We start from the raw sequence: 15,343 nt of genomic DNA, 5'->3' as shown, positions 1-15,343 counted from the left end.
ATTGGTCTTGTGAAGAGGGAAATTTTTTTTGAAGAAGACAATAGTGAACTGATCCCATGTGGTAATGGAATTAGTAGGCAGTCCATAGAGCCACTTCTTGGCCTGCTCTTTCAAGGCAAAGGGTATAAACCTAAGCCTAACTGCATCATCAGTCAAATTTTGAACCTTAATTAGAACACAGACCTCCTTAAATTCTCTAAGGAAAAGATAGGCATCTTCATTGGCCATCCCATGGAAGTGAGGTAGCATACTAATGAATTGGGTCTTGAGTTCATAATTGTTCCCTGTAACAACAGGCAGATTGATGCAAGAGGGCTGTACAGCCGTAACAGGGTAAAACCTGTCCTTAAGAGTCTTAGGTGGTTGGTCACCCATGGTCAAAGGTATGGTCAAAGGTGGGAGAAGGTGGTATTCTAATAAGACGGCTACTTGAATCAAGAGTCCACACCTTAGCCACCTAAACAGATTTGAGGTCTCCTTTAGAAAAATTAAAGAAAAATAAATGACTTACAAAAAAAATACTAAAAACAAGAGGGAGCCCAAGGTAGATAGTGCATCTATCCCTCAAAAATCGAAACAATGGTTCAAAAGCTGTAAGGATACCATATAGATTGATAGCAAGGGAACCTGTATAGTCTTCTATAGCCACCTATGGGCGACTCCAAGTGGATTCTGATGTAGAGTGGAGGTCTACTATACGTTTATGTTTTCAATGCTCTCACTATGTCGCTTTCCTGTTATCAAGAGTGGTCACCTCCAAAGATAAGTCACATGCCAATCCAACCAACCAAGTCAAGATGTAGCGTCATAGGTAACTTAATCCTATTAGGGATACCAAAAGATGGAGGGTTAAAGCATATGAAGGACTTTAGATTAGGCGCACACTATTTGAAACAGAAGAGAAACAAGAAGAGGTTTTCAAAAAATAATTTTTTTCTTTTTTTTAAAAAAAGAAGAGAAAATAATAAACTAAAACACTTCGAACTGCTTAAAAATCAAAAAAATAAAATGGACAATAATCTCCCCGGCAACGGCGCCAAAAACTTGTTTGAGTTAAAATAAAATCACAAGCGTACGGGTCAATCGTAGCTACGGGTCGAATACGAGGAGATATACACCACCCTATTTAACTAATCTTAAAAGTAATGCAAAGTGAACCAAAATTAATTAAAGCACTAAATTAAACTAATGACAATTAAACAAACGGATCCTAACTCACAAGCATCTAACAAATTATGCAAAGAGGGGATTAAATTGGCGTTCTAACACATGAGCTAACCTATCAAACTAAAGCAAATTGAAAGGAATAAAAAATGCAGCCACACATAATAATCACATAAAAGGAAATAAAAGAAATAGATAGTCACATAAAAAAATAAAAGAAATAGAGGAAGAAGAAGAAGAAGAGAGATTGAGATAGAAGAGAGGGAGAATGAGTTTAAGAGTTAGAGAGTAAACCTGGATACGCTTGTTTAAATGTAATTGAAGAGCTTGAATACTTGAACAAACTTTGCATGGCTTCCCCTTCTAAATCTTCAAGTCTTGTCATCAACTTAAGAACTTAGACTAGGAAGCTTAAAACCTAAACTAGAATTATTACAACCATATTGAAGACATGAATTGAAATTAGAGCATAAATTAAACCTATCACAACCTTCAAACTAGACTTATGAAATCAAAACTAAGAACTTGAAAGAACTAATCTTATGAAATCAAATCTAAAAACTTGAAAGGACTATCTTATGAAATCAAAACTAAAAACTAGAAAGCCAAAAAATCACAATTTAGAAGGAAAAGAAGAAAAAAAATTTCACTAAGTGAATGAACAATTTTTACAAGAGAAGCAGGGGGTATTTATAGGGGGAAGGGAGGAGAAGAGAGAAGAGGGAAGTGTAAGAGAAATATTCCCTAAGAAAAGAAAATATTCTCTTCTCCTTCCTCTTTTACATTGCTTGACTCCCAAGAAAAAAAAACAGAAAAAATGGAAAGAGGGAGAGAAGAGAATATTGTTTACATAAACCTTCTATTTCTAGAAAAATAAATTTCTAATTCTAACTTATGCTTCCTTTTCTTTGTAGATATCTTCTCCAAGCAATGAGATCAAAGCATCTTTGACTTTTCAACCTTCCATAGATGATAAAATATCTTTCAAAATAAATTTATCCCAAGTAGAATTCCAGAAGTGCCCTTGGAAAGTTGAAGGAGAGAGAGAGTAATGACTAGGAATCCACTCATAATTAATGAAATGCCAAATCTGTCCTTCAAAAAAAACGTGGAATATGGGGTGCTTATATAGGCCTCACCATTGTGTTTCTTACAAAAAATCACCCAAAATATATCCAAATTTCGTCCAATTTGGAGTTCGGGAACCCAAGATATCTCAAGTTGAAGTTGGAATATCCAGAGCCTTCCAAATGGAGTCTCTCGTCCAACAAAAAAATTGCTGAGAATTATGCTAAAGTCCCTCAAATCCAAACTTTCGCTTTACTTTGTCCCCGGCCGATTGTTTATAATTACAAACAAACCCTTATAGACCATTTTCGCACGTCGTTACGAAAGCGACCATAACTTCTTCGTTTCAATTCGGAATCAAGTGCCGTTTGAATTTTTGCAAAGCTGAATCAATAGGTTGTGCATCCATACCATTAACACCTCAAAATTATGCTAAGGGGCCCACTATAATCTTATTTAAATTTGGCTAATTGGCATGATTCTTTCAGTGCTAAAGCCAAACTTGATTTTCTCAACTTCTGGGCGCTTTAGGCTATTCTTAGCATCTTTTGCTCTATTTTCACAAAAATTCACATAAAACCTGAAAAGCATAAGAAAACACCAAAGTAACTTTGTCTAATGTGGTAAAATATATGCTTTATGCCCTAAGATTTCACACATAAATGTGCTCATCATGTACCATGGAGTCGGTTTCGATGAAAAGGAAACAATTGCTCATTAGGGAAAGTTTCCCGAACCAACTCCGATGTGGGAGAGGAATCCAGAAGAATCCAGGATAAATGGTTTGCTACAACATTTTTTGACCCCTTCTTATCCCTAATCTCCAAGTCGAACTCTTGAAGGAGAAGAATCCACCGGATCAACCTTGGCTTGGTGTCATGCTTTGAAAGAAGGTGCCTAAGGGCTGCATGATCCGAGAAGACTATCACCTTCAAGCCCAAAAGATAGGAGTAAAATTTATCCAAAGCAAAGACCACCGCTAGGAGCTCCTCTCAGTAGTGGTGTAGTTTAGCTGAGCATTAGACAAGGATCTACTAGCATAGTAAATAACAGATGGCTTCCCATCTACCCTTTGACCAAGTACAGCACCCATGGCATAGTCAGAGGCGTCACACATGATCTCAAAGGGTAGAGACCAGTCTGGTGACCAGATAATAGGTGCTTTAGACAATGCAGTCCGAAGGGTGTGAAAAGCAATCAGGCACTTTTCATCAAAGATAAATGGGGCATTCTTGGTGAGGAGATTGCACAAGGGCCTGGAGATGAGACTAAAGTCTTTGATGAAACGCCTGTAAAACCTGACATGGCCCAAAAAGGAACGGACCTGCTTAACAGTCGTGGGAGGGGGTAGTTTGGCAATCAGATCCACTTTGGCCTTGTCTACCTCAATGCCCTAAGAAGACACTACGTGACAAAGTACATTACCCTTATGAACCATAAAGTGGCTCTTCTCCCAACTCAGAATAAGGTTATCTCCACACATTGCTGAAGAATAAGAGATAGATGGTGGAGACATTCATAAAAAAATGACCCAAAGATGGAGAAGTCATCCATAAAAACCTCAAGCGAATGGCCGACCATGTCAGAAAATATGGCCATCATGCACCTTTGAAAGGTGGCCGGAGCATTACACAACCCGAACGACATCCTCCTAAAGGCAAATGTACCAAATGGGCAGGTGAAGGTGGTTTTCTCTTGGTCACCGGGAAAGATGGGGACTTGATTGTATCCCGAATAACCGTCAAGAAAACAGTAGTAGCACTGCCCAGCCAATTTTTCTAGAATCTGATCAACAAAGGGCAGCGGGAAGTGGTCTTTACGCATGACCTTGTTCAACTTTTTGTAGTCGATACAGACACACCAACTCATAGTGGTACGAGTTGGGACAAGGTCACCTTGGTCGTTAGGGAAGACCGTGATTCCAGATTTCTTGGGGACAACTTGAGTTGGACTGACCCACTGACTATCCAAAATAGGGTATATAATACCCGCGTCAAGCCACTTTACTACTTCATTTTTCACCACTTCCCTCATATTAGGGTTAAGGTGCCTCTATGGATCTCGGACGGATTTGGCTCCATCTTCACAATAGATATAATGCATACAAACAGAAGGGTTAATACCCTTCAGATCAGCTAAAGATCAGCCAATTGCGGTTTTATGAGTTGATAAAACCTCCAATAGGAGGGACTCTTGCCTTTCAGTAAGATCAGAGGATATGATAACTAGCAGAATCTCTTCCTTGCCCAAGAATGCATATTTTAATGTATGGGGCAGAGGCTTGAGTTCAAGTTGTGGAGGGGACTCCAGAGAAGAGGGCTTAGGGGATGTAGCTAAGGGTGGCAGAGGCTCATATCTATAGGTCCAGGGAGGCTGCCTAGAAGAGGGTTTAAGATCTAATATGGCATTCACCTCTTCAGTATAGGCCTCTTCATCAAAGCCTTCTACTCCATAGGACATCACAAGCTGCAGAGGATCATTAGTAAGGATCTAGGAAGTGTACTGAGATACAGCTTCATCAATCATATCCAGACCAAAGCACTCATCTTCTCTGTAGGGTCCTAGGGATGCATTGAAGATGTTTAGCCGAAGCTTCTTGTTCCCAAACGATATGTCCATGGCACCTGACCTGCAGTTAATGCAAGCATTGGCGATCGCCAAGAATGGATGCCCTAGTATGATAGGGGGAGGCTTGGCTGAGGTAGATTCGATATCAAGGACTAGGAAGTCCACTGGAAAGTATAAATCATCTACCTTCACAAGAACATCCCCTAGAAGTCCACGACATCTTTTCACAAAATGATCAGCTAACTGAAGTATGACTTCAATGGACTTCAACTCTCCTAATCCAAATCTCTCAAAAACTGAACCAGGTAAGATATTCACACTAGCCCCCAGATCCAGCAATACTTTGTCAATGGAGAGGTCTCCAATGACACAAGAGATGAGTGGTGCACCAGGATCCTTCAGCTTGGGGGGTAGGTCAGTGATAACTGCACTTACCTGTTCTGTGAGGTGCATGGTTTTGGGGGTTTGGTTCCTCAGCTTACGCTTTTGAGTGCATAGGTCTTTCAGAAACTTAGCGTAAGCTAGAACCTGCTTGATTGCATCCAATAATGGAAGGTTGACGTGGACTTGTTGAAACAATTCCAACATCTCCTTCATCTTCTCTCCTTGCTTCCCAAATGGGGGAGAGGATGGGATTTTGAGAGCATCGGGGAAAGGGACTCGGGGTGTATACTTATCCGGTTGAGGTCCCTCCCCAACTAGTTGTTCATTCTCCTCTTAGTATTTTCTTGGGAATGGACCAAAGAAGGTGTAATGGTTCTATTCCCATCAATAAGAGGCCTCAGTGCCTTTGATTCAACTTTTTCCTGGGCTGGGGTTGACTCTACTGGTGTGGTCTGTTGAGGGGTATTAGAGGGGAAGTCCTCGTAGGTAGGTGGTGTGTCATGTATTTCCACCCTCTTACCATTCTTCAACACTCTAACCGACTGGACTTGTTCTTTACGCCTCTCTATTTGAGCATTATTGGGGTTCCCAATAAGTTGGCTTGGTAGTTGGCCAGTCTCTCTCTTATTAAAGGCTTCAGCAAGTTGACCAATCTGGGTCTTTAACTTATTGACAGATTGAGCGTGGGAGTGCAATAATTGGTCATTGATTCCTACTTTCTGTTCAATACCTTTCAGCACCTTCATTACCTCACTCTCAAAGGATGGGGTATGTTGAGGTTGAGAGTAAGGTTGTTGTTGTCCACCCCTATAGACATTAGGTTGGGCATTGAACGGTGGCCTAAAGGGTGGATTAGAAGGGTTTTTCCATGAGAAATTAGGATGGTTTCGCCTTCCCGAGTTATAAGTATTGGAAAATGGGTCGCTACCCGGGTTGGTAAAACTCTGAGCGGCTTGTACCTTTTCCTGGATAAATTCAGGATATTGTGTTGCTAAATAACAATCGGTCACATAGTGATTTGGGTCAGCACAGAGGGCACAAGCTTCAGCTTGCTCAGGTGGAGAAAATCCCCTTGAGAGTGATGGGGGTTGGGTAGGTCCTCTGGACATCAGGTAGTCCATTTTTTTTTACAGCAAGTCAACCTATGCCTTTATGTCAGCACTCTGGTTGATCTCATAGAGTCCACCTTTTTCGGTTGCCTAAGCGTGGGGACTTCAGTCCTTGAGGCTGAAGCTCTGTGTTGGGAGTTTTCACTTAGGGTCTCAAAAAGATCCCATGCTTCATTCTCACTCTTGTGCATGAACGTTCCTCCACAAGAGGTATCCACCATCTGATGATACTGGTCACTAAGACCATCATAGAAGCACTGTACCAATTGCCATTTTGGTACAGCATGGTGGGGCCATTTTCGAAGTAGTTCCTTCAATCTTTCCCAATACTCATGAAATTCTTCACTGCTATTCTGGGAGAAGGTGGTGATAGCCCTTCTAATGGTATTGGTTCGGCCTATTTGGAAAAACTTCTTCAGAAACTGCTGTTGCATTTCCGCCCATGTGGTTACTTGTGCAGAATCCAAGGAATGCAGCCAATACTTGGCTTTATCCTTGAGGAAAAATGGAAATAGCAACAATTTTAGGGCGTCCTCTGAGAGGTTTTAGATTTTTACTATAGAGCAAATCTCCAAAAACTCATCCAGGTGCTTATAGGGCTCTCCATTATGATGTCCATAGAACGATGGTAGCATCTGGATAATGCTTGATTTGATTTCATAATGAGCAGCCGCAATTGTAGGTAGCCTAATGCCATTTTGGGGTTGGTATGTAGTTTGAGTGAAATGATCACTCAGTGGCCTGGCCTGTGGGTTTGCTTCGTCACCCATCTTGATACGGTGTCTAATCCTCCTACAGGTACGTTCAATTTTGGGGTTAAAATCTAATAGGTCAGGTCGGGCTGAGCGCGTACCAAGCATACAACGACCAAACTAAACTAGGCTGGGACCGAGCATACAAGTGTATCAACCTAGCTATCGGGGTCCAAACATAGTAAGTGTAGGGTCGAATGTCCTAATGTGGGACTGATAAAAACTAGGGCAACTAAGCTCACAGGACCGCACATACAAGGGTAACCTATACTAAAAGAAAAAGAAAATTACAAAAGTGGTAAAGAAAAATTACAGAATTAAATTAAAAATGAAAATTACACATGTAAATTAAAACTAAAATTAAAACTATCCTAAAAAAAAAATTAAAAAAAAAATGAAAGTTTAAACTGCCCTAAATAAAATGAAATCTTAAACTAGCGCAGATCCAAGCGTACCAAGGTCAATCCTAAAGTGGTATGGGACCGAAGGATACAAGGGTAACTAGGCCAGCGTGGGACCGAATCACACAAGGCTGAAATTAGCTACTAAAAGAAAAATAAAGAGAAAAGTTAGAGAATATCACAGAGGCTATCCAGACTGCATCGGTGTCTTTTTGAAAGAACCAAATCCAGCTGAACCGCATCCCCTCTTAAACAACCTCCAACGATTCAATACCTATAGCCGAAAATAAAGCCGTTAGTCTATTACTAATACTAAAGACAAATTTAGAATGAATAGTAAATTAAGCTATGTTAACATAAAAAAATAAATCAAAATTAATGCTACTGTAGGCTCTTAAACTAAGAGATGCAAAAATCTAAAATACCTAAAACGAAAATCAGAAATAAAGATTAAAGCAAGCTATTAAAAGAACCTTAAAAGACTCGATAAAACTGTAGCAATCGTGCTCTAGTTCCCCGGCAGCGGCGCCAAAATTTGATCGAGTCTTTGAACCAATCAAAAATAAACCTAACTAAACACTAATACAGTGGAAAGTAAGGGTATCGAACTACGGGGACCAGAGGCTAAGTTGCATGAAATTAAATAAAGTCTAAGATGAAACTAAAAACGCAAATTAATTAATTTAAAATTAATTTAAAGCTAACACTAGCAACTGAGTAAAGCGAATAAAAGATGGTGAGAAAATACATCTTTTAGGTTGAATAAAATTTAATTCAGATTCATCATTCAAACTCTCTCATATTCGGCTCATGGCGACTACAAGCCCCATGACAACCACAGAAAATAGGGTCCCTTCTAGGTATAAAGTATCTTGGCAAAATTGTCGTCCGATCGCTACAATGAATCGAAAGTTTAAAGAACTCGGGTACGCACAATCCACTCAGGTATACCGTATCATCGATACAACCACATGAATCAATTCAATACTATTACTTGGTAGGTTAAATTGAATCACATAAACAAATTATCCTAACTAGATGTAAACATGATTACACAAAAATCACAATGAGATGCCTAAGTCTTTTCCAAGCAATCAATAAGAAAAGAGAATGACTAATTAAATCATCCTTAAAGTATCATCTTCCCAAAAACAGCAGCAAGTTTAGTTACTCATTTAACATAAATGAAATAAAGAGAAGCTAGGGATACAAGCCAAAGAATTAGAGGGAACAAGAGAGTAGAAGCAATGGCAGCAATGGCGATGGTAGATGCTCTTCCTCTCCTCTTCTTCTTCCTCTTCCAGTCTTCTTCTCTCCAAAACCGTCAACCCCCTTTTGTTCTTGGTCGTTCCATCTCCCAATTCCATTCTCCTCCCCCCTTTTTGAACTCCATCCGCATCCTTCTTTTAGGGGAGAGGTGATATATTTTGAATTAAAAATAAAATTGAAAATAACCCAAGGAAGTTGCGTTCCACTAGGAGAGTAAGAGAGAGGGAGAGACAACGTGTGATATGGGGATGGGAGAGAGAGGCATGTGAGATGGGATGACTTAGAAAAAAGGGTAAAAAGATAGAAAGAGAGAGAGGGGTAAAAAGATATTTAATAGTTTGTTTTTGAATTAACAAACTAGAAAGAGAGAGAGAGAGAGGTTTACCTGAGAGAATATTTCTCTCTTTCTTTCTTTTATTTTGTTTTTCTTCACACTCTCCAACTTTGCCATAATTCATCTTTGGCCATAATCCCTCCTTCCTTGAACCGAATTGACTCGACCCAAGAATTAAATATTAACCATTTAATTTTTCTAATGCAATGAGTCCAATATCGATTTTTCTTGAGAAATTTTCTTTTTGTCAAATTACGATAATGCCCTTAAGATGACGATTTGCACACATGTGAACCCTTGACCCAGCTGGTAAACATCCAAAATCGACTAAAGGGACTGATTCTATCATTGATTAATGCCATTCTCCTTGCAGGTCTGCAATCATAGAAATCACATAACAGTATCAAATCCTTCATAAATATTAAAATACAAACCATAAATAAATAGTGATTTCTATCTAAGATTACAGCCCAATCACTTGGGTCACTTCTTTTTATCGCCGCCATACTCCCTCAGCTAATACCTTAAGGAGCCCACCTCCATGCTTGGCACCTTTTACCAAACCTTCGGGCAGACCCTGATAATCATGCACACCCGATCCTTGTATACCCCCTACTCCAACCATCTAGTGCTTAATTACCCAGCACCTAAATCCCTACTGGTAAGGGTTGTAGCTTGGGGTTTCCAACCTAACCATGCATTTCTAGATGGTGACATGTTGTATCCAAGAGTACACCATGTTCCATATACACGTCCACTCAAGGACATAGGCTCGCACACATATATGTCGATACATTATTCATATTATAGAAACATCCACAACATGTAAATTCATTAGCAATCATGCTTAATAGAATGATCCACAAGAAATCAGCCTTTAACATCATATAATTCTAGCAAGCACAATTAAGAGATGTATTGGCATATATAAATCAAACATAGTTGGAACCTAGAATTTACAATAGAGAACATGTTCATAAGATTTAAGGTAAGATTTAAGTACTATAAATGGTACATGCATGAGATTCACTAAATTGCAAGCAGCCTTATAAGAGGAAACACAAAATCAACCAAACCCCCAACTCACCTTTTGCCTTAGAAGGAGCCAAGCAAATAGAAGAGGTTCTTCAACTTAAAGAGATGATTCAAGACAACTAAAAGGCCCTAGAAAGATATTACAGAGGGTTAGAATAGGTCATATAGGGTATGCATCCAAACTCAGCTCAAACTGGGCCAAAAACCACCCTCAACTGGGACCCGGATCTCCTGGCCCTGCCAGGATCCAAACTTCCGGATCTGACCTTCTGAGTCCAGTAACAAAACCCAGATTAGCAGGTTCTTTTGGCTGAGTTTGGTCTCCACACTCATAGTAATTGGTCCAAGGGCTTGGGGAAGATGGTGTATACCAAATTTAGGTCAGTTAGGACCAAATGCATGTATAATCAAAGGATTACACATGCAATGGCAAATCAAAACAGAACTTATAAAGGTGGAGAGGAAATTGGGCAATTGAGTTGGAAGAATATAAGGATCAACATGGACAGAGCCTAATTGATGTTAAAAACCAGAACTAAAGGAAATTAGGAGGATTTAGAGCTTATCTAATTAAGGACAAACACAAATGAAAGGGAAATATTAGCATGCATTCAATCAAGGGGGGTCTCCAAGCAAAGCTCCTCTTAGATCCTTCTTCTTCTAAGACCGATTCCAACCTTAGAATTTGTGAAATGAATTCTCAAAGCTAAGCATGGTTATATAACCCAGCCCTAAGGGGATGTTTGGCTAGGGCACTTATGAATAAGTTATTGTAAAATGTTTATTAAGCTTTTAATGGATTTTGATGCCAAATTAGAATGTAAGGTCCCAGGTATATTTGGATCTTGTCAACATACGACATGGGGTCTTAATAAAATTAGAACGTGCGGGGCCCATGGGGTAAAACTAAATATCAGGCCGACATGGCCAGTCTATGACTTTTTTTATCGCAGTCTGATAAACTTGGCCGATCGGCTCAGATTATGAAAAAATAAAATCTTGCTTGAGTTCTTGGCCAAGGTTATTACTTACTAATCGACATCCGATATAGATAGGCTCTGCATGTGTTCTATCCACCACTCATTGCATGCAAAGACTATATGTGAACATTTACTAGGCTCCTCGGATTCCCTCAGAGCCATATTAGATGGTTCTTTAGAATCTGGTAATAGTGAGATGGGGAATTGATCCATTTTCTCGACAGACAATGCCCAGATTGCAAGGGCATATATAGTAGTTGAATTTGAACCAGGAATTACACAAGTTCGAATTAGACCCGATTTAGAGGCGGGTTTCACAGTCCAAGCAGTGGTACATTAGATTTCATCACGCCATCACCTCTATAGGTTTTGATATGATTGAAGTGGACCACTACGTGTGTGTTAAATTTTCCAAGGTAGGATTCCTTATCCTAAACTTATATGTTGATGACATCTTGTTGGCTAGGAATGATATTGAATTGATTATCATCACTAAAGAGTGGTTGTCCTCTACTTTTGAGATGAAAGACATGGGCGAGGTAAACTTTGTTTGGGCGTGAAGATCCTGAGGGACCGCACTAGGAGACTTCTTAGTTTATCTCAAGAGACTTACATAAAGAAAGTCTAGGAGCGATTCCATATGAACAAATTAAAACCCATAGACACTCCAATGGACAAGGCATGCACTCTGAGCCTAGATCAATGCCCTAAGACTGATGAAGAGAGAAACCAAATGTCCAAAATACCCTATGCGGCAGCAATAGGTAGTCTGATATATGTGATGATGTGCACGTGTCCAGATATATGCTTTGTTGTTGGCATTGTTAGCCATTACCAAAGTAACCCTGGACCAGTTCATTGGCAGGCAGTAAAGAGAATCCTTTGATACCTACATGGGACTATGGACCTCTCGCTCACCTTCCATGGTTCAGACTAGACACTTAAAGGCTATAGTGATGCTGATTGGGCTAGTAATAGAGACGAGCATAAATCCACTCCATGGTATGCATTTATTCTAAGAGGCAGAACTGTTACTTGGAGTAGCAAGAAACAGACCTGCATCGCCCTATCCACGATGGAGTTAGAGTATATCATGTTCGATAGCAATTCAGGAAACCGTTTGGCTCAGAAGATTCGTGCAGAGACTTGGTGTTTCTTCTCACTTACACGATGTTGTGCTTATACATTGTGATAGCATGACAGCGCTTGCATTTGCGAAGAACCCCAAGTTTAATGGAAGGGCCAAGCACATTGACATATGATATCACTGCATTTGAGACATGGTTGCGCAAGCTGAAGTTATTCTACAACATATTTCCACTGGCAATATGTTGGTTGATTATTTAACTAAGCCCTTTGCTAGAGATGTTTTCCTAGTTGATGTTAGGAATCTAGGACTCGAGCGGATTTGATGTGTATATTCTAGAACACTTTTATGGATGGACATTTATTTGTATTCCTCTTACATATATTAATGAGAACATCTGTTTGAGCAATATTGTGTGTATACATTCATTATTGTGAAGATGTCACCAGGCATTGAGTCGACCCACTCACACGGGTGACTTGCCTTGGCGCTTATAGATAGCGAGCAAGATGAGCCTACAAGCATTTGTGCTTCAAGGCACCTTAGTTAGAGCTAAGATGAGACCTTATTTGGTCCAACTTAGAAGATACCACACTTCTATGTAGCCTGTGGAAAGCCGGATGTGAGGTTTCAGGTAGAAAACATAAGGGTGACTGCATTAGAAACTCAGGTTAGGCACTGAAAGTTGCGACTAAGCTAAGATCCATATGGCGTTTATGTTTTCGTAAGTGGCATGCCCACATCAGTGGGAGTTACGCCATAGCATACATATCATACTGTATGTGCTTATACTGACCAATAGTGAGAGTGATTGAATGGATCCCTGCTTTGTCACTGTGTGAGACACATGGATTATATTAATCCCTCAGTACCCTTATTACCTAAGACAATGTCATGAAGAGGACACCCAATGATGCTACTTTGACGTACTCCTTAGGATCATAGATGATGCGATCCAGCAGGATATGATTGGAAAAGTTGATGGGAACAATCGGATTGACATAAGGGGCTCAGGAAAAACCATCCGACATTACACCTTTGTTTTATGGCTTATTGCCCGGGCAACTTGTCGTATTTGTGATCGACGTAGTCACGAGTACATTGCATACGAAGGGTTAGCAGTGCTCATCATGAGGGATCGAGAGTGCTAGATCTGGTGTAATTGGATTGTTTGGGGTATTTCGAGATTGTTTGTGAGTGATGTACTACGTTGGTTAGATGGAAGCTTGATATAGTACTCCTACCCTGTATTATCTCGATAGGTCGCACACCCCATTTTCTGTATGAAGAGTTACACAATTGAGAGAGACTTGGATGCATAATTAAACTAATGTGCCCCATGTGGGCAAGTGAGAGATGTAAATAGAACACGGGTCAGGCCCTGTCCAAGCCGGTCACAAGGGGCAGGTCAGATGCGACCCGACCCGCTTCGGGTTTTGGCTTTAAATAGAAAACCTGTAACCCTAAGACCACATCATCTGAGAAACCAAATTCTCCCTCTTTCCAATGTTTTGTGTTCTCTTTAGGATTCAATCTCTTCCTAGGGATTTGTGGTGTAGAGTTCTTCTTCGTGGAGAAACCTTTTAAGATATTCGAAGATTGTGAAGGAGATCATTCGAGTTTGTGAAGCTCGTAACCAAACTTGTACGAGATCCTCTTCCGTTGCATTCCCATCTCCGTTCAGGTAACACCCTAACTGGTGATTAGTGATTTATAGCCCCGATTCAAGATAAGCTACGAGAAAGTCGGCTAAGGTAGCATGGCCATATTCAACAGAGGCCTTTAAATGCCCCAGTTCAGAAGAGTGACTCGATTATGATTGAAGGTGTTAAAAGAGATAGGGGTAGGCCTAAACTGATCCTAGGAGAAGTGGTGACGAAAGACATGCATAGTTTAGGTCTTGCCTCAAGTATGACATTGAATAGAGCGGTTTGGAAGGAAAGGATCCGCGTTGCTGACCCCGGTTACTGAATTTTAGACAGATTTGTTGTTGCTGTTGTTGATCTTTTTATATCTTTTATCTTATCTTTGCTTAGATCCATGTAGCCGACCCCATTTAGTTGGGATAAGGCTGAGTTGTTGTTGTTGTTCTGATAAAATTTGGTTAGAATTTGTAAGTTCTTTTACCAATCCTATTCATTTTAATTAGATGGATAAGAAAATTGTTCATCAAAGTTCTTACTGCAAGGCTTCATTAATGCAGAAATCTACTAATTTTTGTGATCTAAGGTGCTGCAGGTTTACAATGAAACTAATGGCATAGATAAAATTCTTAGCAGATAATATCTATGCATCTTACATTATAAATACTCATTTTTTGTTAATATGGCATATGCACCACATATCATTCATTATACTTTCATCTACTTATCCATATAAACTTTGCTGAGCGAAAGTTAGTACAAACATGCATGCCCTGAGATCATGCTTTGGCCCAGCTCATTCATAGCTTGTCTGGCCCAATCCAAGTAACATATTTCACACACCCATCCTTCACCCTCCCTTCTCCGCCCCCCCCCCCCCCCCCCCCAACACACCTACACAACCTACCCCCCCCCCTCCAAACAAACATACATCCCCACAGGTTGTCAGCTTAATATTAATTGCCACTTGTGGTTGTTGGTCTTAGTTTTAAGAACATTTTGTGTTTGTGTATTTTGGAAACAAAAAATTAAGAGAATATACAAAGTTGGGAAGTTCTTTACCATTTAATTCAAATTCCCTTCAAGATTGTATCCATATCAGCCAATTCCTGGCTGATCCTGGATCGGGTATTGGTAACGGATCAAGGGTAAAATCATATTAAAAAAAAATAAAAAAAAGGAAAACTGATTTTGAATGAAAGTAATGGTAAAACTGACCATTCCAGAACGATATGGGCTGATCCAGATCAGTATCATCGGAGACCAATATTGTTACCAATACGATACCCCAATCCCTGATTGCAACTTCTGCAGTTAACCTTTGCTAATTGAGAACTTGTGACTGAACCCTCCCTAACTGCTTGATGGGCTTTATTGAACTTTAGTTTCCTTCCACTTTAACATCAAGCGTTTTAAGCCCATGGGCTAGGTTTTGGGCCTAGAACTACGACTTCTTTAGTGAAACAATACAAGTTCTTAAATCATTCCATGTATTGTTAATTAATAGTCTCTCTTCTCGTCTTGGAGGCTGTAATTCTCTTTTTTTAAT

The 15,343-nt window shown here is 39.9% G+C and overlaps 1 protein-coding gene across 1 annotated transcript; it reads right to left on the bottom strand.

Annotated features, from left to right (window-relative positions):
• Nucleotides 1-4,722: 4,722 nt before the first annotated feature.
• On the bottom strand, nucleotides 4,723-5,397 carry LOC122668577. Its single transcript, XM_043865120.1, has one exon. The coding sequence runs from the start codon at nucleotides 5,395-5,397 to the stop codon at nucleotides 4,723-4,725; it is 675 nt and encodes a 224-aa protein (XP_043721055.1).
• Nucleotides 5,398-15,343: the final 9,946 nt, after the last annotated feature.

This window comes from Telopea speciosissima, chromosome 7 (assembly GCF_018873765.1).
Source record: "Telopea speciosissima isolate NSW1024214 ecotype Mountain lineage chromosome 7, Tspe_v1, whole genome shotgun sequence".
Lineage (NCBI taxonomy): Eukaryota > Viridiplantae > Streptophyta > Magnoliopsida > Proteales > Proteaceae > Telopea > Telopea speciosissima.
The sequence above is the reverse complement of the archived record's forward strand: the minus strand, read 5'-3'. Positions and strand labels throughout refer to the sequence as shown.

Excerpts from the sequence above, each read along its gene's own strand:
- LOC122668577 (XM_043865120.1), bottom strand. The coding sequence starts at position 5,397 with ATGAAGGAGATGTTGGAATTGTTTCAACAAGTCCACGTCAACCTTCCA.